This window comes from Thamnophis sirtalis, unplaced genomic scaffold (genome assembly GCF_051295495.1).
Source record: "Thamnophis sirtalis isolate CommonGarterSnake01/CBP01778 unplaced genomic scaffold, rThaSir2_p1.2 scaffold_7, whole genome shotgun sequence".
NCBI lineage: Eukaryota > Metazoa > Chordata > Lepidosauria > Squamata > Natricidae > Thamnophis > Thamnophis sirtalis.
Genome location: NW_028261387.1, coordinates 58254543 through 58277773, shown reverse-complemented (window position 1 = coordinate 58277773; position 23231 = coordinate 58254543). Strand labels below are relative to the sequence as shown.

Genomic DNA, 23231 nt, shown 5'->3' with positions numbered 1-23231 from the left:
AGAGGCTTCATTAGCTTCTTTATGGCCTTTAGACATAATCATAGAAAGATTATACCTATTGAGATAGGTGATAATAATAGCATCTTCCTGGTTTACCTGAATCTTCTCTAGGGTCCCTGGGATCATTACACTTTTAGGCTTTAAAGGAAGGAGGTACATTGGAAGGGAAAACAGCAATTTCTCAGCCTAGTGATTGGTCAGAGTAGCCCTTTGACTTTGGCAGAAAGATCAGGCCTCTTAGTGTTCACAATTGCCATGGTGCTTGAGGCTAGGAATTGGTGAAGGATATTAAGCCCCCATCCTCAAAGCCTACATTTGGCTCTGGATATCCATGCCCTACCTGATACCAGGAGTAGAGAGCACCCTATTACTTGAAACTTAGTAACTTCCAATAGGATGGCTAAATTGGAATATGTATGTACCGGTAGGTATATTTGTAAGCCAGATGGGGCCAGGTACCTTTATCCTAGAATATGATAGTACTCAGAGATTCTACCCCAAATCTGTGTATCTGATGTGTCAGATAGCATGCCATTTCATGTTTGTTTTGTGGGAACAATGAAGAGCATTGAGTATATGCCTAATGATGTCTTATCCTGTGGAATCTCTTAAATCACGTGTACGCTGAGGAGGTGATTGATGGCCTTCTGCAAGTCATGGAGGATAGTATGATTATCATCTTTTTGCCTGTCTTCACCCTAAGCAATATTGGGACTAGAAGCTTTATAACAGTTATTCAAAGTCAATTGAGCCAGTTTTAATTTAAGAATTAAAAATTTATCCTGGGGTGTGAGAGGGAAACAAAGGAAAATACAGCCAGACTTGGAAGATGTTGTTATTATTGCCTATTTCAATAAGATCCTCCTATGACTATTTCTAAAGGCCATAAATCACCTTTTCCACATACATTCCTGAATAAGAGAAAGAAAAAAGAATCATCAGTTGTATTATCCAAGCCTTATAAACTGACGTAATAGCCAATGTGTCCCAGTTTGCAACTTATTTATTCCCATTTTGTTTCACATGCCTATAAGGATGGGTAATTAGCTTATGTAAGCCTACAATCATGCTTTAGAGCAGTGATAGTGAACCTTTTTCGCCTCAGGTGCCAAAATTACATGCCTACCCCCATAATGTAATGCCATGCCTCCTGTGCATATGCACATGACACATGCCCCTGCTGCCCCGTGCATGAGTGTACAGCTTTCTTGGAGCCTGGGGAGGGCAAAAGTGGCTTTCCCCACTGTCCCCGGAAGCCAGAAACAGTAGGTCTGTTTTTCGCTCTTCCCAGGATCCAGAGGCTTTCTAGGAGCCTGGAGAAGGTAAAAAATGGCCCAACACGCAAACCGAAAGTTCAGGAACGGACTTCCGGGTTGTCCGTTGGACTGTTTTTCTCCTTCAGGAGGCTTCAGGAGCCTGTTCCCTGTTCCAGAAATTCTGTTCCAGAAATTCTGTTTTGCGCATTGGGCAGTTTTTCGTCCTCCGGAGGGCAAAAAACAGCCAAGCACAAACCAGAAGTCTGCTCCTGAACTTCCAGATTGCGCATTGGGTGGTTTTTTGCTCTCCTGAAGCTTCAGAGAAGTCTCCAGTGCGCCAAAAACCAGCTGGCCAGCACGTGCATGCATGCTGGAGCTGACAGGGTAATGCCTCCCATGCCCTCAGAAATGGCTCCGTGTGCCACCTGTGGTATGTGTACCATAGGTACACCATCACGACTTTAGAGTTTGTGAACAAGACAGAATTTTAAGCCAACTTGGAACTAGAGTTATAGCTAACAACTCTTGCATAGTTATGGAGAAATATACTTTAAAAACATCAAAGAAGTTTTAGATAAAACATTTTTGTCTGTTTTGCCCTCCAAAGAGTATATGGACTCTGTATAATCTGTGGATTAATTAGCTCCAATATAACATAATGTGATATAGAAATATTCCTAATGAATCACATTTCTCCAAGTATATTAAAATAAGCAAGAAACTCCAAAATATGCCTTGTTGCAAACATTTTATTGACCCACTTAGACATGTTCATTCATACATTTCTGATGCAAACACCATCAGCTTGCCACAAAGCATTAAAGCACAATAAATCCAATATTTAAACATTTACAGCATTTAAATTTTGTAATTTCTTCTCCATCTAAACAAATATCTGAGCAGCAGACAAGTATTAAGAAAAATGGAGGATCCATCCAGTAAAAATGCAGATATTTATATTAACCGTACTTCCAGGAATACAAATGAGAAAAATAGTTTACTCGAAGAAAATGAGGCTCAAGTCTTTGGATTTAAAAAACAAAAACAACCATCCCCCAAAACAGCATTTAAGAAGACCTGGCCTTCTTGGCATTTCTGGGAAGAGTCTTGTAAACACTTTGCAAACATGAAAAAGGTAAGCCTAGAAGATATTGCTAGTTGGTGGTTGGCAGTTTTGAAGGGAGACAAGCAAGGAAAAGTTGTATCTGGTATAAAGCAACACCATAAAGCTGCCAGCATTTCTATTAAATTGAATATAATACCTGTGCTGGAAAAGGTACTGGGACTCTAAGTCCAATATTACCAGCCTGCATTTCTAGAAAGACTCTTTTAGGGAAGACACTTTTTAGCAAATACAAGGACTGATAGTACTGATCCCAAAGTGGCTATATTAAGTAAGCCTACTAAGAAATGCACTGTGACTCTTACACCAGATGTTTTCAAGGCAGGAACATACACAAACAAAATGTTATGTCTCTAACAGTCCTTTGTAAGGCTATAAAACCTGTTAATGCCAAAAGCCCGAGACAAATGCCAATTTCAGGGAACCCACCTACTTGGCAAAGGACCATATTTGCTCTGCTTATTTTGCATGCTAATGTTTCTCACAGCATCTCTGCTCTTAGGCATTCTGCATTTCTTTGCCGATCTTGTAGCTGAGGATTTTGTTCCAGTCAATTTTAGTACGGGTGACTGGTAGCTGGCGACGCAAGGCTTTGAATGTGGTATCTGACATTGTCTGATAATTTTCACTGATTGCTGTCTGCAAATAATTCAGTGGGTTAGAGGTTAGAATGTCAAAATGTACATATTTAAATGTATACTGATTAACTACTAACAGATTTTAACCCATCCTTCTATGTCCATTGCCAGATTACTCACAGCAAGATAAAAGTACATTGTCATTACTTGTTCAGTGCATTCTCTGCTTAGATAATTTCCCCATGCAGGAAAAGGAGCGCTGGTATGCCCTCTCAAATAATCCCATGCTCAAAGAGAGGCAGAGTTCTTCTACCTGAATTGTTAAAAGATTAACCTATGGATAGCATGATAAATTTACTTTTTCTGAAGAACTGTCACCTGAAATCATCAAATCCTGTTCTCTTATACCTTCCTATGACTAATCTGTTCCTGCTATGTGTAGTTTCAAATTTTAGTGGTTCAATCTTTTGAGAGCTGCAAAATGATTTTCTAAGCAAACTCCTATATCAATCTTCTGTAAAAGTCATATAATAAATAAATGGACCCAGAAGCTAGTTCTGAAATTTCTCACAAATCATGGGGAGAGAGAAAAAAAGGAGTCCCCCTCTTGGAAACAAAAGTTTCCTGCTATCAGTGTTGCTCTGAAAAGAAATCATATCCCCAAATGCAGTCATACCCTTTTTAACAATGTGTGGCAAAGTTAAAAACATATTTTGTTTAGCAAATAAATGCTACAGTGAAAAACTACTTGTGAGCCCTGTACAAATTATCTTCAATTTATTATGTAAGAAATATGAAATATAGATATAATAAATGAATGAAAAGGCTTATCGGCGTCTAATGTATTTCAAATCTGGACATAGTTGAAAGCCTCAGAGGCAATGTATGCAGAAGGAGTTAAAAGAATTAGGCCTGTTCTAAAAGGGAGACAGAATAGAGAGCATAATCGAGACAGATGTGATGACTAGTCAACAAGGCTGAATAAAACATGGGACTGTTGTCTAGGAATGCTAGAGGGCTGCAGGCCAAAAGTGTGAACTGAAATACCTGGTCCTAGAAGACAGCACATATATCTGAAATCTGGTAGAAATCTAGGAAAGACCGGGAAAGGGGTAGTGAGAGGTGCTGCACCTCTCACTACCCCTTTCGTAAAAGAGAACATTTAACAGAGTTGTCTTGACATTCATAAAGGGGCAGATCATTGGACACAATCACTTAAAATAAAAAATATCAGGTCATAAAAGGAATATTGATATGGGTGATGTGCTACCACACCCTAACCAGGATGCCCACAGAGATACAGAATTAGAGAAAAAAATCAGAGGCATCCCCAAAAATAATTGTTATAATAATGGAAGTTTTAAATTATCTGCACATTGACTGGGTGAATGTCTGCACAAAGCATGACAGGAAGGTAAAATTATTCTATATGGTCTTCAAAACTTGGTGTAAGAATATACATAGTTGATTGAAAATGTTGACCATACTGCAATAAAATTTAATGTTCAAAAAAGTGATAACCAACATAACAATTTCCACAGTCATTTTTCACCTCAAAAAGGCAATTTCTCAAAATTGAGAAGACTGATGAAAATAAAATTCAAATGAAAATCCAAAAAGCTCATTTCATAAAGTTTAGCTCTTGTTTAAAACCACAGGATAAATAATACAAAGAATGTATTCCTAAAATTAGGAAAATGGCCCTCAAGTCCAAGAAGAGGCTTTCCTGATTGACTAATACTGTAAAGGAATCTATTAAGGTCAGGAAATATTTTAGAAAGTACAAAACCGATTCCCAATAAAAGAAACAAAGAGGAGCACAAATTCTGTCAAAAGAAATGCAGAGAGACAGTGAAGAGCACCTGGCCTAAACTGTGAAAACTGTAATAGAAAATGAGAGATCCTTGGGGGCTGAGTTTTGTTGCTTTCTTGAAGACGCTTCATTGCCCCAAAATAGGTAACATTATTAGTGATAGTGTATTCACAATGCATTTCAACCCTGAGCTAGAAATATTCTCTTTTATTAATAATAGAAAATTCTTCAAATACATTAAAGTCAAGGTAGGGTAAGAAGAGAAAATTGCCCAGAAGACAATTATTTGCTTCTATCTTCAAGCAGAAAAAATAGGGAAGATCCCCCAGCCCATTCTCAGGAAGGGAATTAGATGAACTGAACCATATTGTGGCAATAAGAAAAGAACTTCTAAGCCTTATTGAAAACTTCTGCATCAACAAATTACTAGCCCTGATGATAACTCTTCAATCCAAGGGTTAAGAAACTTGAAACCGAGATTGTGCATCTTCAACTAAAATATACAACCCGTGTTTACACTCAGCCTCTATAGTTGAAGACTGGAAAGTTGCCAATGTAACTTCAATTTTTTTAAAAAGGCCTATAGGGAGATCAAGAAATTACAAGTCTATCGACTCAATATCCATTTCGGGGAGGACAGTGGAAATTACCATTAAATATAAAATTACCAAACATTTGGAGACACAATCCAAAATAGCTTCACTAAGTCTTAGAACTGGTACTTTGTATTGAACTGGAATTGGGTGTGTTGCGTGAAATAAGATTCTGATTATTTAGATAACCTGCTTATTTTATTTGGAAAACTCATGTTTATCAGAAAGATTCAGCTCTAATTATGCAACTCTATTTAACTGTACCAGACTTGAGAACTGCATTAAAGGACAGCTGTATTGAAACTTTGAGACAATCAATCTGAGTGATTGTTGTATGCATACTTTTCCTTACTGTAATAATTGTATCCACTGGGGACAAAAATTTTGGGAGGGAAAGAATTTAAGTTCTATGTCCTCCCCTAACAGAGAACTCTAAAATAAATAGAACGTTATTGAAAATGCACTTTTATAATATTAATAAGAACAGAATATTTTATCTTCTTACCTGATACTCATTTTCTGCCTGTTCTATGATTTTAATAAATTCTTTTGCTGTTTGAACATCATTCTACAAAAAGAATGCAAACATCACACTGTATGATTCTTTAGTATTTTTAAATGTTTTATAAGTTCAATTTTATGGCATAATGAATATATATTCCTAAACTTTGAACTGAACTTGGTGCCTCATATCTTAGGTTTTAGATGAAAATTTAGTTTGGACTGCATAGTCATTCATCATTATTAAATAATAGATTTGTATTTGATAAATGTCTAGATCAGGGGTTCCCAACTTGGGGTGTTGCACCTCCAGGGGGTGTGAGACGATATTCCAGGGGGTGCAAAAACTTGGGCTAAGAAGTTTCAAAATTATAGTGCATATGCATAATTATATGCATATAATTATTATTATTATTTTGTAATGGGTGCAAGAATATATCAGAAGGGTTCTAGGGGCGTGGGGTATAGAAAATGTTGGGAATCTTTGGTCTAGATGAAAATCAATTTTGCCAATTTCTCACAGAATAACTATTGATTTATAAATCTAGTTTTTCCTCCTCCAAAATTGCCCTACTTCAGGGATCTGTAGGAGCAAAGAAAGATAGGAAGGAAATGTTGTATAAACTGATATCAATTGATTTTGTGGATGTAAGCCCATTTCTGGGTTTTGTTATTTTACATTTTCTTCAAGAGTTGAAGACAACTTAAATGAAGATATTTTATCACTTTAATTATATAATAACACATCAGGTTGTATTGTAATCAGTGACTGTATGACCTCTGTAGATGTCATATGCTAAATAAAATAAAAATCACATCAGGCGATTCTGACTGGGCAACAGGAATACAGTTGGTTTCCATGGGTAAAGATAATTTCGCTTTGAATTTGATTTCTTTCAATCCAGTAATAGCTAATACCTTAACCAGTGTGCCACACCTTGACTCATCCTTTCACACAATAATCACCAGCAATTCACTATCAAATGATCAAGTATACCTTAATTAACATGTTTCTGGCTGGAAAACCAACAGCTGGAAAACCAAGAGTTTTTGATTACAGGTAGTCCTTGACTTATGACCATAATTGAGCCGCAAATTTCTACTGCTAAGCAAGGCAATTGCTAGTGAATCACATCCCACTTAATGACCTTTTTTGCTATGGTTGTTAAGTGAATCACTACAGATAAGTGAATTCTGCAGTTGTTAAGCAAATCTGGCTTTCCAAGAAGGTTGCAAATAATAAGCCCAGGATCCTGGGATGCCGCAACCATTGTAAATGCATGCCAGTCTCAAGCACTTAAGTTTGTTCACGTGAGTATGGGGATGCTGCAATGGTCATAAGTGTGAAAACTGATCATAAGTCACTTTTTTTAGTGCTGTTATAACTGAATTGCCATTAAATAAGTGGTTGTAAGTTGAGGACTATCTGTATACAGTATTCTTCAAAAGATAGAACATAAACAAAAGTTTAATTCTCCGAAGGAGAGAAAAGTCACTTCTGAAATGCAGAAATTACTTTACATTCTGGACTAAAGTACATTCTGCACAGCATTTTCTCCCTAAGCAAAATGCTATCCACTACTGAATAACTTTGAAAGGATAATTGCATGTAATAAAGACAGCAAAATAATGATATATTAAGTAAATTTCCTCACTTACCAAAACTGCTACAGACTCCTGTATGTCTTTGTGGCTAACCAGCTGCACATTACCATCTTCATAATAATGCACCTATATTAAAATGAAACCATTGAGGATTTAAATGCCTTGTACTAAATATTGTACAGGGACAAAGCCTTCCTTCCTTCCTAATTTAAAGAGAAAAACCTTTTCCTTGATACTTCTGATCATGTTTTGACGAAGTTAAATGGCCTTGTTTCAAGCCATGCATACCACTGATACAGGATATTTTTACTTATAAAAATAATAGGAGAAAGGGAAAGGCAGAGGAAGAATGGGAGGGAATGTAAGAGTAGGAAAGAGGGGAGGAATCGGAAGAAGGGGGAAGGTTAAAGGGGAGGAAGAGTAAGGAGAGAAGGGAAAGGAGAGGTGGAAAGAAGGAAGGAGAGAAGAAAGAGAAGAAAGCGGGGTAGGAAGGAGGGAGGGAAGCAGGGAGGGAAGCAAGGAGGGAAGGAGGGAGGGAAGGAAGGAGAGAAGGAGAGAAGAAAGGAAGAAAGGAGGGAAGAAAGGAGGGAATCTAAGAGAAAAGAAAGGAAGGAGGGAAGGAGGGAAGGAAGGAGGGAATGTATGAGAGAAAGAAGAGGGGAAGGAGAGAGGAAAGGGAGGGGGAAGGGAAGGAGAAAAGGGGAAAAGAAAGGAGGGAAGGAAGGAGGGAAGGAGAGAAGGAGGGAGGGAAGGAAGGGGAGTGGCAGAGAAGAAACGAGGGAAGGAAAGAGGGAGGGAGGGAAGAAGATGCCTAACTTTTGATGTCTATAACGATTTTGTTATTATGGAAATGTCTCGAAACATAGTCAAATGTAAAGCAAAACAGTGGCGGATGTTGTATTGTCTTTTGCAATCTATTGGCTGTTGTATTTTTCTTTTACTAATAAAAAATAATAATAATAAAAATAATAATACCTTTTTAAAAATGCTCATTAATTGATATTGAATGTACTTTTTAAAAATTGCTCATTATTTATAACTATTCAGTTAAATTGCACACAATAGTTACACAAATCCATATTGAGCAACTTTCTTAATTTATATAAAACACCATTTTATCAATAAGAAAGCACAAATCAAACTTATTTCTCAAGGGTGTTACTATCTTTAAATATATTGGGCCATTTCTAAATAATGCTAGGTAAGCAGTAACACATCTATAGCAGTTAGCAAAGCCTTCTTTTCTCGTCCTTCTTTTCGTTAAATACCCAATTTCAGAAAGTTGTCATATAATTTTCTATTTGAGAGAATCAAGTTTTGGAAGGAGTTTGTTCATACAGTTTCTGTATAGCTTAACAAACCTGGATCTTGAGCACTGCAATCACTTGAGCTGTAGGTGGAGTGATAGTAAATTTCCATTCTGATCTCCAGCGTCCATTCCTACAAAAATACCAGAAGCTATATTATTTATAGGACTGGGGGAATGGGTTGAAATTTATTCCCTATAAATGGTTATCAGATTACTAAAATGCCATTCCTTTCAATGTAGTGTTTCCTAGAGTTTACACATTTACTGTAGCAAGCTCTTTGCCATTAAATGGCATAGATAGGGTTGAAAAAAATCATTTTAAATACCTCCCAAAGTGATGAGATTTGGTGAAGTCATAAGTTTATGGCTATTTTTCAAATTGTATTATCTATTCAGGAACCAGAAAATGTGTCACAATACCCAGTATAAAAAATATAATCATATAAGAATTATTCAGTTTATATATCCTCTTACAAAGAATTACAGTTCTTTCTATTTATTATAAAACAGACATCAAAGAACAATACATATGTGCTCTTTGGGGATCGTTACTCAGTGATTTAACTGTACCATTTTAATTGTAAATAGACACTAAATGAGGCAGTTGCTAAGTGAAGATTATCTGTATGTAATTTTGCCTCTTAGCAAAGAGAATTTTGACAAGGCAAATACCATTCATTTAGACAGGGATATGCAATCATGGGATTCCATTGCTATTTTTGACTACAACTATCATACTTTATAAACTTCTGTAATATTGACTGAAGCTTTTAGAAGTAACTGTCAAAATTATCTTGGATGTGCACATTTACCCATCACAAGGTAATGATTTATTGGGCTCAGCAGAGATGAATGTATTCAGCCAATATAATCTTTCTTCTCAATGCAAATTCCAGTTTAAAGGGATCAGAATTAAATTTACCTCTCCATTTTTTCAGTAATTATAAATGTCCATCTCTTATTGATATCATTTGCACTTTTATGCGCATATATAGACAGTCTTTGACTTACAATCAACTACCTAGCAACTATCTGAAGTTACAACAGCCCCCCCCCCAAGCTATTTACATGCCAGATTCCAAGTTCTGACATTCTCCTACCCATAGTCACGTGACCACATTTTGGGTACTTGGCAACTTACCTGCATTTAGAACTGTTTGCAGCACCCCACAGTTACATAACCATGATTTTATGCCCTTGTCAGAAATCAGTATTTACTGATTTCCAGCAAAAAATACCCCATAGTAAATAATGGGTTTGCTTAATCTCCAGATTTGCTTTACAACGGTCACATCTGTTTAACGGCCACCACAAAAAAATCATAAAATCAGGCATGGTCATGTGACCCACTTTATGCCATGATTGTCATGACTTACAATCTAAATTGCTGATTCAATTATGGTTGTAAACATATATACAAATTTGTAGATCTGAGACATGCTTACCAAAAGTTTTTGGGTTGAAACTGATGACTCTCAATGCAAGCTATAACTGTTGGCTGTCCATCAATAGTTTTACTATAAACCTATTTTCAAAGAAAAATATTTATAAAATAAATATTTGATAAAAATATTTACATTGACAAAAATATTTACATTGATAAAAAATAAATGCACTGCAAATCCAATTTGTCTTTAGCTTTTATGGAAGATGGGTGGGAAACATTTTCCTGTATCAGCATGGCCCTCACCTGGAAAAAGTTACATGTCTTTGCTCTATGAGGCAATTTATAAATGAATATATATTTTATATATCTAATTCCAACTTTGAAAAAGCAAGCTATTAATAACTGATTCTAACAGTCAAAATAGTTTTTTACAATAATTCAAATAACAATAAAGTTTTAGCATAGGAAGAGTTATATACTTAACAGTACAAAAACCATGTGGATAATGATCTTTCACATAAGCTCTTAATGCATTATCACAGGCATCCCTCCAGGACTTTAGTGATGTATCTATGTCTTCTGGCTGAGGATCGCTTCCTTCCTTCCTCAAATGATCAAATTTAAAGGAAATCTTGTTCCTTGGGTCTAAAAACCGGTTGTTACCAAGGTCACCATGTTCTGTGATTAAGACCTAACAGAAAAAAAAAACCCACAACAAATTTGTTGTCTGCTTCATAAACAAACTCTTAAAACAAAATAGAGATTTTATTGTTTTAAAATATCTTAAATTCCACATATTAGTCAAAGAAAGACATAATTTACTGTGATAATCCATGCCAAAATTGCTATTGTTCAAAACAGGATTGCTATTTAAATCCTACTATCTCTGACAGATTAATTTTTATGATCCTGTAAGATTAAAACTTAAAAAGAACTGTAATTCTGAATCAGAAACATCTGTTCAACACAATTTAATTTACATCAAGTAATCAATTCCTGGGATAAATGATTCTTTGCTACTTTGAAAATGAAAAGAACCATCTCAAAGAAATATTATGAAACCAAATTCCTAAACAAATTCAGAACACAGTATCTCTTTCCTTAAGAACTGTAAGAATGGATTTGTTCAATGTTTAATTGTACATTTTTTCAAGGAAAAGATTCATTGAAAGATTGGATTTCTCTTTGAACTTCATTTTATTGTTACTGTTTCTAAATTTAATCATCAGGCCTGAAGAGACTTTAGGATAATGCTGCATCCTACAGCAGTTTGTTCAAAATGCTGCAGCCTTTAAGCATGAGAAACTGCCATAGTATATTACTATCACTATCATGAATACTCAATATACTGAGTATACAAACTAATACTGAGAAAAAGAGATTGTAAAGAGTATTGGAGAGGCAGAAGATACCTAAGCTGAGTTTATAATTACAGAAAAGCACATATCTGTTAGTTCTCTATGTGTTGGTTCTTCAACAATCTTCTATTTCTTAATATCACATGGTGATATACAGTATTAAAAAGAAGGATTCTATCATAACCTGACACAAGTATATAACATCAGCAACATCTTCCGGTTCAGCATTATATAAGTCAAGATATAAATCAAGGTTGGGAACATATGAGAATCATAGCTGCTAGAATTCTTTTAACATCTTTAATAATAGTTCTGTTCAGGATCAGGAGACCATGAAACTGAGACATCTCTGATATATTTTTTCTGAGCAGAGGTTCTACTTGCTTTTGAATATAATCTTTTTTTTCTGGCTTCTCTCTCCATACCAAATTTGGTCCTATTTTGTTTTGGTTTGAGAGAGTTATCCTAATGATTGAGTCTATAGCCATTAGTTCTATCCAACATTTTGTTGGCTTAAAAACATAAAAAAGTACAGGGACCAGCAAATAAAACTCATTTGATATATAAGTGTTAACTTTCTATACATATTTATATAGAAAGATTTTACTAATTATTCCCAAAATTCAATAAACAAACACTACAGTAGATGACAAGAATAATTATAATTTACCTGATCATCATATCCTTCTATTTTCACTGGAGTGAACTGATCCATGTTATACTGTGCAAATGCGCTATCAGAAACAGATAAGTAAGTATTAGCTTCTGATTCTATAGAAAAATAGGCAGATAACCCTACACTCTTTAAAGTATTTATAAAACTATGGTCTTGAATTAATATTTTGCTATTATAGGAAAAAAATGACATTAAAACTTTAGGTTTACATCAACAGAACAATTTCAGAAACAATTATACTTTCATGGTACTTACTGGGCTGCCCCTTCCCTGAGAAGATTGTCATTGTTGAGCAGCAAACGAACATCTAGAGAAGAAAATATTCACATAGGTTAGCAAAAATATTATGGCCTTGAAGCAATGTCAACTGGCACTCAGATTCATGTGAGTAAAAAGTTGCTTAGCTATTTTGTTCTCAACAGGAACTACTGTTCTTGGTAGGAACTGATAAGGTTTTCTTAGAAACATATGAAAACTAAACACATTTTATAAATATATAAAAGAGTATTAAAAGAAAATACTGTAGACTTTACATATGAAAACTATTGCCTCCTCATAGAATGTTTTTATGATTCATATATACTTTGTGAAGATTATATTTCTTGTCACTGAAATCTGCTCTGAAAGTTAGATGTTTAAAGAAGACACTAGAATGAATATAAATATGTGTATGATACAATGGATTCATTTTTAAATAGAATTGAACTTTAAAAAGTTAAAAACTATTAATACTCTACCTATTGTTTCACAAAATTTAATGTTTTTTTATTCCACATAGTGAACATGCAAGAGGCCTGGTGTCCTGATGTGAGATTTTGAATTTTTATAAATGATTCCAAAAAAATTCTGATAAATACTTACAGACATATAGAATATTGATGACAGAAGGAATAAAAATTAAAATTACTTTGATAGCTTAGTTTATCTTTATGTGCTGTTGGCAAAAGCTCCCAGTGTACTTTTGCACTGGCGTAACTGAATAATTCAGCCTGCTGTAAGCACATACAGCTTTATCAGTCTTTTCCCAATCAGGCACTAAACTACAGGTTAGGTTTCTGTCTCAGCAGTTTTTTATGCCTTGCCAGAAAAACAGGTCACTTTGAAAAAGTGCACAAGAAAGCCAAAGAATACCAATTGGGTAAAACAGGCTTTGACATCAATTGGGCAAAATGGCACAACCCTGAATAAAATTTCTTTCAGCTTAATACCATCCATGATTTCTCAATAATTTTAAAAAAGTTGTGAGGATAAAATTATTGTTACTGTGAGGGATAGAATAAAATATGACTTCATGAGATCTTCAGGAAAAAGACATAGTTCAGTAGTAAGAGAAGTTCAGAAATAGAATGGCATTAGAAATGTGTTTACTTAATATATTTCCATACTGCCTAAAAAAAACACCACAAATATTTTTATAGAAGAAAATCCATATACAGTGAACATATGAAACAGTACCAAATTCAGGAAAATTTCAAATAAAAGAAAACACTGCCAATGAATTTCATGGATTTAAAATATACAATGAGATTCCCAAAATGTTTCCAACTTCTAAATATTAGTATCATTTAGCCTACCAAGAGAAACTAAAAAAGTTTTAAATGATTTGTTATTATTTTAAATCAAATGGCTTTCTGGAAACTAGCAAAAACAGGGCTTTCTAGATGATTCGTTTGTAGAGTAAATACTTTTTTTATTACTCTAATGTATTATTACTGACATTGTGCCCTTGCTTTAATATTGTTTTATTATTTTAAACAACTAGGAGTCAATGCAGATTACATCGAATATAAATAATAAAAACAAAATAAAGGCTGTAAATGTTTACTAACAATAATACAGAGAAACATCAATAACCTTTTGTTCTTTTACTTACCATTAAACACTTCATTGAATTCCCCTGGGGGTGCATGGGTGATAAATTTTGCAGCAATACGAACCTATAGAGAAAATCATGTGAGCTTAGTAAATCAAAATTTACTGTACTTTTTAAAGTGGTATTTAGTTTTAATTGTAAAATAGAGAGTAATAACATACAAAACCAAAAAGTAAAGTATGCTCCTGTAGCCTATGGAAAATCCTCACCTTTTCCACCCTTGAAATCCTAAATCTCTTGTTTTCCTCTCTTCTATAACATGCCTCATCAAAGTATCAACTGGAATATTATTAGATAAGAGAAACTGATGTATTCTAATTTATTGATTAAACCTTTAATAGTCATATGTATGAATAAAGCATTTCATCTGTCCACAAAAGTATAGTTTTATATATGCTACTGAAATACCCTTATATACTTATTACTATTACAGATTCAAAAGCTTTATTGAACAGTTTGGTAGACAAGAATTTCATTAATCTATAAATATTATCATACTTTTCTTTACATCCATAGAAATCAGTTTTTAATATCACCAAAGGTAACACCAAACTTCCTCATATAACAATTTATTTTTCTCATGCACACATGAAGCCTCTCAACTAAATGGACGCTAGGAATCAATTGTCATATACATCCAGTTAATATTTCAATAATAATTGAAATAATAATTACTTTCAAAATATATTTTACTATGTTGTCTGACTTTCGACAGTACTGAATAATGATACCTTATTCTTAATTTTATAGTACAGAATATCTATAGCCTAAAGCTGCTTTTATTAAGTTACTCAGTGGCTACAAATTGCGATTGATACAGTATAAAATTGAAATTAAACAAAACTTTAAAAAATTGCTATTTGGGGAAGAAAAGCCCTATGCCATAAATTCTGTATACTTTCTAGAACACTGCTCTAAATGATTAAAAGTTCAAGCGCTATAGTATGAGCTTTTATTAGAAATTGCACCTCTAAGCAGTAATCATGACACTTTAAAGCATTGCTACTCAGAGATTAGTCTAATAAATATTAAAAAGCCAATGCAGTAGAAAATGATAGCATAACAATAAACTCCTTAGCTAGTTTTTGTCAGAATATCTGAATATGACAAGGATACAAAACAACATGAAACAATGAAAACCCTCCTTGTAAGATACCATAATGTTGTTTCTTATAATCATGCTCAATATCTGTCTAGTCAGAGAATTATTATCAACACGGTCCTTGAAGATTACGAAGTTTTAAATTGTCCTGTAGTCAATGCTTTCTTGATTTTATCTCACGTGCAAATATAGGAAAAGAATATATTAAAAAATATATTCCATTAGCAAATATTTTTAAGTTCTATTTTTTAAAAAATAGTAATATTGTGCAGGATTGAAGGAAAAATATGTAGTTAAGAAACTGCATGTAAAACCATGAAAATAAGTGAACAGTGCCAGCCTAACATTGTATTTCACTGAATTTTAATATAATTATTATATATTTGTGTCACATTAAAACATAATGGCAAATGGAAAACTCTAGTGACAGTACAGTTGCCCCAAAAATAAGCCCTCCCCAAAAATATTGCAACACAGCCATGAGGTGACCATGCTCACTGTCTCCTGCATCTCAAAAATAATAAGACCTCCCCAAGAATAACGCTAAGCACTTATTTTGGGGGTCAAAAGAAAATAAGACCCCGTTATAAGTAGTACTTATATTTCACGATCTACTTTTAGCCCTGCAATTATGCCCTGTCATAGTGAATACTATGAAGCACTTTCCTTGGTTTGGTTTGGTTTTTTTGTCCACAGATTTAAACCATAGAAACAGATATTGTATGTTTCACTTGAGTTACTACTGATCATTTTTGAATTAAAAATTTCATTTACATATCCATGCATTACTTTCAATAGATCAGACAGCCAGGCTAGATTTAAATTCAGGTAAAATCCAATTTGAATCTCCACAAGTACTTGTTCTAGAAGATATTTCTAAAGGGATATTATTCTAATACATTTTGTAGCTTCCAACAAAGCTTCATCAGTCCAACAAAGTTTGATCAGTTTCCTTTCTCACTCTTCTTGGTATTTTTTATTTTTTTACTAAGCCTTTGTTATCTCTTTTGTTCCCAGGGAAATAAGTCTCTGTTATGTCGAGAATTCTCATTTATTATGAGAACTGAATCTCTCAATATCCTGTTGTGTCTTCTTTGAAGTCACCACCTGGGTACTTTTCCACATGCTGTATTAGCTGAAAACTTTCCTAATGAAAATGTTTGCAATTTTCAGCCTTCTTTGAATCTATTCCAAAAAAGCTTTCTTTTTTCATCGCCATTTACAGAAATGCATAACACAAAACTAGACATTGCTATACAATGACAATATGCTAACAAGTAAATTATATTGATACATGAATCATTAACTAATATATTAAGCAATAATATTAATGTATTACACATGTTCTCCACTTTGATTACTTATAAAGTAATCAAGGTGGGATACAAATAAAAAAAATTAATAATAATACCGTGTTACCCCCAAAATAAGACAAGTCCTGAAAATAAGACCATGCCATATTTTCAGGGTGGGCAAAAATATAAGCCCTCTCCTGAAAATAAGCCCTAGTGAAGGAGGGGTTTAGCCAGAACCCGGGGTAGCCCTTCCCTTCCCCAGTGACCTCAGGGCTTCTTGGTCCCTTAATTGGATCAACTGAGCTGCTCCATTCACAAAACAGCTGATTTGTGGGTGCCGCTCAGGACTCTGCTTCCAGCAAACGCCAGTCGCTTTTGCAGCCAATTGCGGCTGCAAAAGAAGCCGGAGGCCAAGCAACACAACCCAAACCCTTACATAACGGTGACAGTCACAGCAGGCAATTCTCTCCACGGAACAGGAAAGGAAGGCATGGAAATCAATACACATGGGACATCAGAAGAAGCCCTGCGAGGAGACACCGCTGCTGAAGTGCAGGAAATCCCCTCCCCACCTGCAGATCGTCTTTTCAAAGAGGAGTTTCACCAGGATGAAGGCGACACAAATGCTGCCATCAGCCACCTCTTTGTCCTGATGAAACTCCTCTTTGAAAGGAAGAGGATCTGCAGGCGGGGGAGAGATTTCCTGCACCTCAGTAGCAGTGTCTCCTTGCAAAGCTTCTTCCGATGTTCCAAGTGTATGGATTTTCATGCCTACAGAAGGTCGCTTCTCACCTGCATATTCACATTGAAGGCTTGAAATGGGGCATTTTTGCAAATGGCTTGAAAGTGTGGAGAATATGCCTGACTCTTACCCTGTTCTGAAGATCAGCACAGACTGAGAACAGGATAAGAGACAAAATCCCCCCTCCCCATTTTCAAGCGGTTTGCAAAAACACCCCATTCCGAGCCTTCAATCCTGCAATCCTGGAATATGCTGAAAGCTCGAAATGGGGCATTTGCAAATGGCTTGAAAATGGGGAAGGGAATATTCCTGCCTCTCACCCTGTTCTGAAGGTCAGCACAGATAGAGAACAGGATAAGAGACAAAATCCCCCCTCTCCATTTTCAAGCAGTTTGGAAAAATGCTCCATTCCAAGCCTTCACATTATACAGGATTGCAGATTCAAGATCTTTTTATTTTTTGCGAGAACTTGGAAGGTATTTTCTGGCACACAGTCTACCATAGGTACACAGTCTACTTTTCTTGTTTCTCCACGTGGAGCGGAGAATGGAGCTGGAAAGCAAGTTAGTGAAGGGATGTGACTGCCTTGGAGGGTTTGTGTGTGTGTGTGTATGTGTGTGTATCTTCTGCCAGGAAGAGCCCCCCGCCAGGCCAGAGCAGCAGAGTCAGCTGTTCAGCGGCCAGCAAGCAGGGCAGGCGAAGGCCAGGATGCAAGGAGAACTTGGGTTATTGTGACCACAGGCAAGCAGGTGGTGGGACGGAGAGGGTGGATCTGGTGGGCTTGCTGCCTCCTGCATCTGAAAAATAATAAGACTTCCCCAAAAACAAGGCCAATTCCTTATTTGGAGGGTCAAAAGAAAATAAGACCCTGTCTTATTTTGGGAAAAATACAGTAATATTTAATGAATAAGATAATGATGATGGTGGTTAAACATGATTAATACCTTCTGACAGTTTGTAGTTATCATATAAAATTCCCAATCTATCAAGATGGATATCTACAAATATTCTTGCTGATCTTTATTATATTATAAATAATGCTAATATTGTTCACTGTTACTTATACCTAAGTAATTTTCAGAGATTTTGGTCTATTATTTGTTTTCTTGCACTCTGCAAAATGTTTTACATGAAGAATAGTTTTGGTGCTTATTGTAAAAACTGTATTAATTCAGATTAAGTTAAATATTATAAACTGACAAAACTGCAAATAAAAACAGAACAACTATGACAAAAGAAAGCAAAGATAGTACCAATGGTAATAGATGCCTTGGGTGCAATTCCCAAACATATGGAGCATCACTTGGACACCACCAGCACTGATAAAAGCACCATCAAATCATTTGCAAAAGAAAACCTTTTTTTTGAGGGGCGGGTACAGCCTACATGCTGCAATACCTTTATACCATCAAATAACATCTGCCTCTCTGAAGTCTTGAAAAATGAAGAAATGCCAAATTCACTTTAATTATCTGCCTGACTGTGCAACCAACCATAATAATTCAAAAACTAAAATAGCAATATAAAGGAACATTTCAGGATGCTGTAAGTATTCTAAAAGTAATGTTTTTGAATGAAGAAACATACAACTACATACCAGTGTAGTTATATCAGTTGGAATAATGGTCTTTATACAACTTCAAAGTACTCAATATAAGAAGTCTTCAACGTATGATCAACAATTAACCCCAAACTTTCCATTGCTAAACAAGGCAGTTAAGTGAGTTACAGTTGTAAAGTGAATCATGCAGTCATTAAGCAAATCTGGCTTCCAGATTTTGTATATCTGAAGCTTATAAATGGTAATCCCATGACCCCAGGACAGTGCAACTGTGTCTTAAATACATGTCAGTTATCAAGTGTCCAAATTTTAATCACATGACCTTGAATTGCTACAATGATTGTAAATGTGAAAACTGATCATAAGTCACTTCAATGTCATTGTAACATTAAATGTCACTAAATGAACATATTACCTATATTAGGATGTATATCAGCAGCAATATTGTATAAATAGTTATAATTAATAATATAATTATCACCTTATTTTTTCTGGGCTGATTTCTTAGCCTTCTATATGCATTCATCTATATAGCCATTGCTCATGTTTTTACTAAAGTAGACTAAAACTAACATTTATGAACTAAACGTGAAATATCTCTAAGCAATGAAGACCATATCTTTGAAATTAGTAAATGCCAACTCTCCACTAATCACAGTTTTATTATTTTTTTCTTCTCAATCTGCTATCCAAGATAAAATTTCAGAAGCGAGATTCAATCAAATGTGATTTTTATGCCAGAGAACTTTGCATTATTACTCTGGCATTTGAGAGATTTCTTATGCAGCATTATAAAACAATATTGCAAAAGCTGTGTATTATATTGTATTGTATTATATGTCTCCAGTGTATCTGGCAAATAGATATGAACGCGTGGTCTGTGCAATCAGGAGATTTCTGTAAAGATTACTGTAAATGCTAAAGCAATTAGAACAAATGTGGACTTGTTTATTGCTAACAGCACATGTAGCACTCTCTCATAATTAATAGCCAAAGGGACAGTATTGAATTAGGCAAGGGATATTTCTGAAGGCAAGTGTATAATTTCCTTATTAACAGCCCAAACCAAGATATCTATCTGTAAGGCTTCTAAAAATGCTTTGAGAAGACCTGAGGTATGTTTGTGGTTTAAAAGCCTGAAGGTACTCATATTTCTTCCTGTATGCAAGCCTTGAAATTCGTTTCCATAGTTAATTCTCAGTAAAACACAAATAAAATAGAACACAATATACAATATCACAAAAAAATGCAAAATCAAGAATATAACATTCATTTCCTCCATAGTTGACAAGACCATGTATATTTTGTGGTGTAGACTAAACTGAAGCTTAAATGTAGACATAAATTTTATAACTTAGAAACTAATATCATTTCCCCGAAAATAAGACAGGGTCTTGGTCTTATTTTTAGTGCTAGGTCTCATTTTTAGGAAGTTCTTATTATTTTTGAGATACAGGAGACGATAAGTGTGGTGACCTCATGGCTGCTGTTGTGTTGCAATATTTTCAGGGAGGGCTTATTTTGGGACGATGGTTTATTTTAGCGCATGCACTCAAAAGCCCAATTGGGCTTATTATCTGGGTAGGTCTTATTTTCAGGGAAACAGGATATGTGGCATCAGAACTTGCTAATTGTTATTTTAAATGTGGTATATCTATTTTAAGGTATTGGATCATTTTTGTTTTTATTAAGTGTATTTATTATATAGATTTATATGGCCTCCCCAATTGACACAGGCATCTGAGTGATTAGCAAGCAATAACATTAAAAATAAGTTAAAAGAAAATGGAGCACATGGAGCACAACTCAAATAATAACATCCATAATAGTAAACTGGCTTGCCCACTACTCAGGCCTAAAATTATGGGAAAGAGCCAAGTTTTTAATGTCTTGCATAAAGTCAGAAAAGCTGGGGCCATTCAAATATTGGATTATACGATGTTTCATAGGGCATAGCATATCATTTTTCATGAACATGATGGAAAAGGCATGCCTCCTGTTTCCCATTAGATGACATCTCTTAATGGGAGATGTAGCATGTTCAGCCTGCCAGAACCCATTCACAATAAAGAAAACCTAAATATTTTATGTTTATGATTTTTGTTACCTAGCCTTTTCTAAACCTGCATCTCAATGAGTTTATATACTGAAGCAAATAAGATCATCATGTTTTCCAGTAAAGCTTATAACAATAAATAATTGTTTATTATGAATTTATCCTGATTCTCTAAGAAGTGTATTCAACTTGTAATGTGAAAGTACAACTGCCACCTACAACTATATTGCTGGCAAAGCAAACATCTGCATCAAACTTGATTTAAATTAAATGAAATTATAGGTATTGAAATGTTACAAATGACAAGGTATTTTGCATTTTGTGAGTTAAAATTTAAATAATATCCATGAAAAGAGAGAAGCAATTCTATTTATAATGAACCATTTATTCAAAGACAAAATACTTCTAATAGAGAATATATTGCTTTTCAAAATCAAATGCTTCCATTCTTTATCTACAGCCAAGCTTCTGTAAGAGATGCAAGCTCTTCTTTTATGCCTTAGCAATTTCTGTATAACATTATAGGATCAAATAAAATCCTTTCCATTATTCCACATGTGAGATATAGATGAGAAAATAATAAGACTTGCGTAAGCATGTTTTCCACAGAATAAAAGACATGTTTGCATCTAGAACAATCAAAGTACTTAGAACTACAGATTCTACATTGATTCTGGGAAGACGTGCTTTCAAATTTTTTGAATAAAATATAGAGATATGCAAAACTGCTTCACCAGGATCAACAGTGGAACTTATTTACACAAGTTATAACAGTATTTATTTCAAATTGCTTTCAATTTTCTCAAAAACTGCTTATATTCACACTTGAATTTTCACTTTTAGAACAAGAATGGTCAACATTTCAGTTTGTAAACATAATCATCCATTCTAGAAGCAGACTAAATTATCCAGGTTTTGAAGCTCATTTAAAAACACAGAGGCACATACATATCAAGATGATATATCCCAAAATAATGGAACCCTTCCTCCCTCAAAAATGTTTCTTACCTTTTAATACTTGTTAGGCTAGTAAATCTTTTTGTTAGGATTTTATGATTAAATTCATGTATTTATATTTTAAATATACTAGTTGAAATACCAGGTGACATTTTTTAAAAAAACAAGTGTTATATTATTGAAATGTATTAGAACTCCAGAAATCTATTTGGAGTACAGGTATATTCCATAGGAACATATATTTATAGAATATGTCTTTTCAAAGGAAAAAGAATGAACATGTCATCTCACAGGACTAAGGGTATTCTCTATCCTGACCTCCTTTAAGGAAAGACAATGCTGAAACATAATCCAAAATCTCAGCAACTATCAGAACCACAGTATTTAGTGGATGAACTGTTTGGAATTAAAATACAACGTGGAAAAATATAATTAAAGCATTCCAGTGTAAAATTAACGTTTCCCTTAAAAGACCAATGTTCACAAAAACTCAGGACAGTTTCCCAAAATGCTCCATTAATTTATGGAAAAAAACCACACTCGAGTGGAGCAACGAAAGAAATATAGGAAGAGCAGAACGTTTTCCTGTCAGTTAATTTTGCGACAAAAATGGTCCTCTTAAATTTATGAACCTCCTCAGTTTTAAGAATCTTAATCCGGCTAAGAAAAACAAAAGCAATGAAAGAAACCTCTGTGCCCTCAGAGAAGAAATGCTATCTTTCTTCTGTTGCTAAAGACACCCGAGACACCCCAGGGCTTCTTACTTTCTCCTCATCCGACACCCGATCTTCGAAGTCCGCCATTTTGGCTTCTATCTGTCTAGACCCACCTGTCACCCCGCGCACGGCACGTCGGGACGAGGGAACGTGGGGGCGGAGCCAGAAATTCGACGGCCGGATGTCAGCGGAGCGGATGTGGCCCGCTTGGTTAGCATTACTGCCTTGTTAGGAACAGGAGGATGCTCTGCAGGGCTGCTGGGCACCTAAAAAGTCCGTTTGAAAGAACAACTTTTGAAACGTAGATGCTATCCTACACCTTCGCTCATTAAGGCCAGTTACCCGGGCCCAATCCTGTTTTTTTTGCTCAGCCAATAACTGCATCAGAACTACTTTGATTCCAAATCGCAAGGCAGCGTTTCATGAGTAACGTTTTTCTTCCCTTTTTCCAATCTCTCTCCAAATACCTGTCTACGCGCAAACAATAAACCTGGTGCTCAACCAAATACATTAGTCCTGCTTTCTTAACGGGCCTGTCAGAAAATCAAACCGTTCCGATATATTGGCGTATCCCTGGCAAGATGTAGCTGGGTTCAAAAGGGCTTTTCCCGTAACAACAGCGCGAAAAGGATAGCAACTCCGATGATGAATCAAACAGGACAGCTGCCCGTCTGAAAGCGAATCCGAACGAGAGAAGAGAACAAGGAACCGGCGGGGGCGCCTATCCGGC

General features: G+C 35.1%; 1 protein-coding gene across 1 annotated transcript; it reads right to left on the bottom strand.

Annotated features, from left to right (window-relative positions):
- Positions 1-1987: 1987 nt before the first annotated feature.
- CAPZA1 (capping actin protein of muscle Z-line subunit alpha 1) lies at positions 1988-22869 on the bottom strand. Its single transcript, XM_014066384.2, has 10 exons — positions 22550-22869; positions 14073-14136; positions 12455-12506; positions 12194-12257; positions 10650-10856; positions 10224-10303; positions 8831-8909; positions 7524-7595; positions 5869-5931; positions 1988-3018 (listed from the first exon to the last, which is right to left on the bottom strand). Exons 1-10 carry the CDS (start codon positions 22586-22588, stop codon positions 2878-2880), a joined length of 861 nt encoding a protein of 286 aa, XP_013921859.1. The 5' UTR covers positions 22589-22869; the 3' UTR covers positions 1988-2877.
- Between the last annotated feature and the right edge of the window lie 362 nt (positions 22870-23231).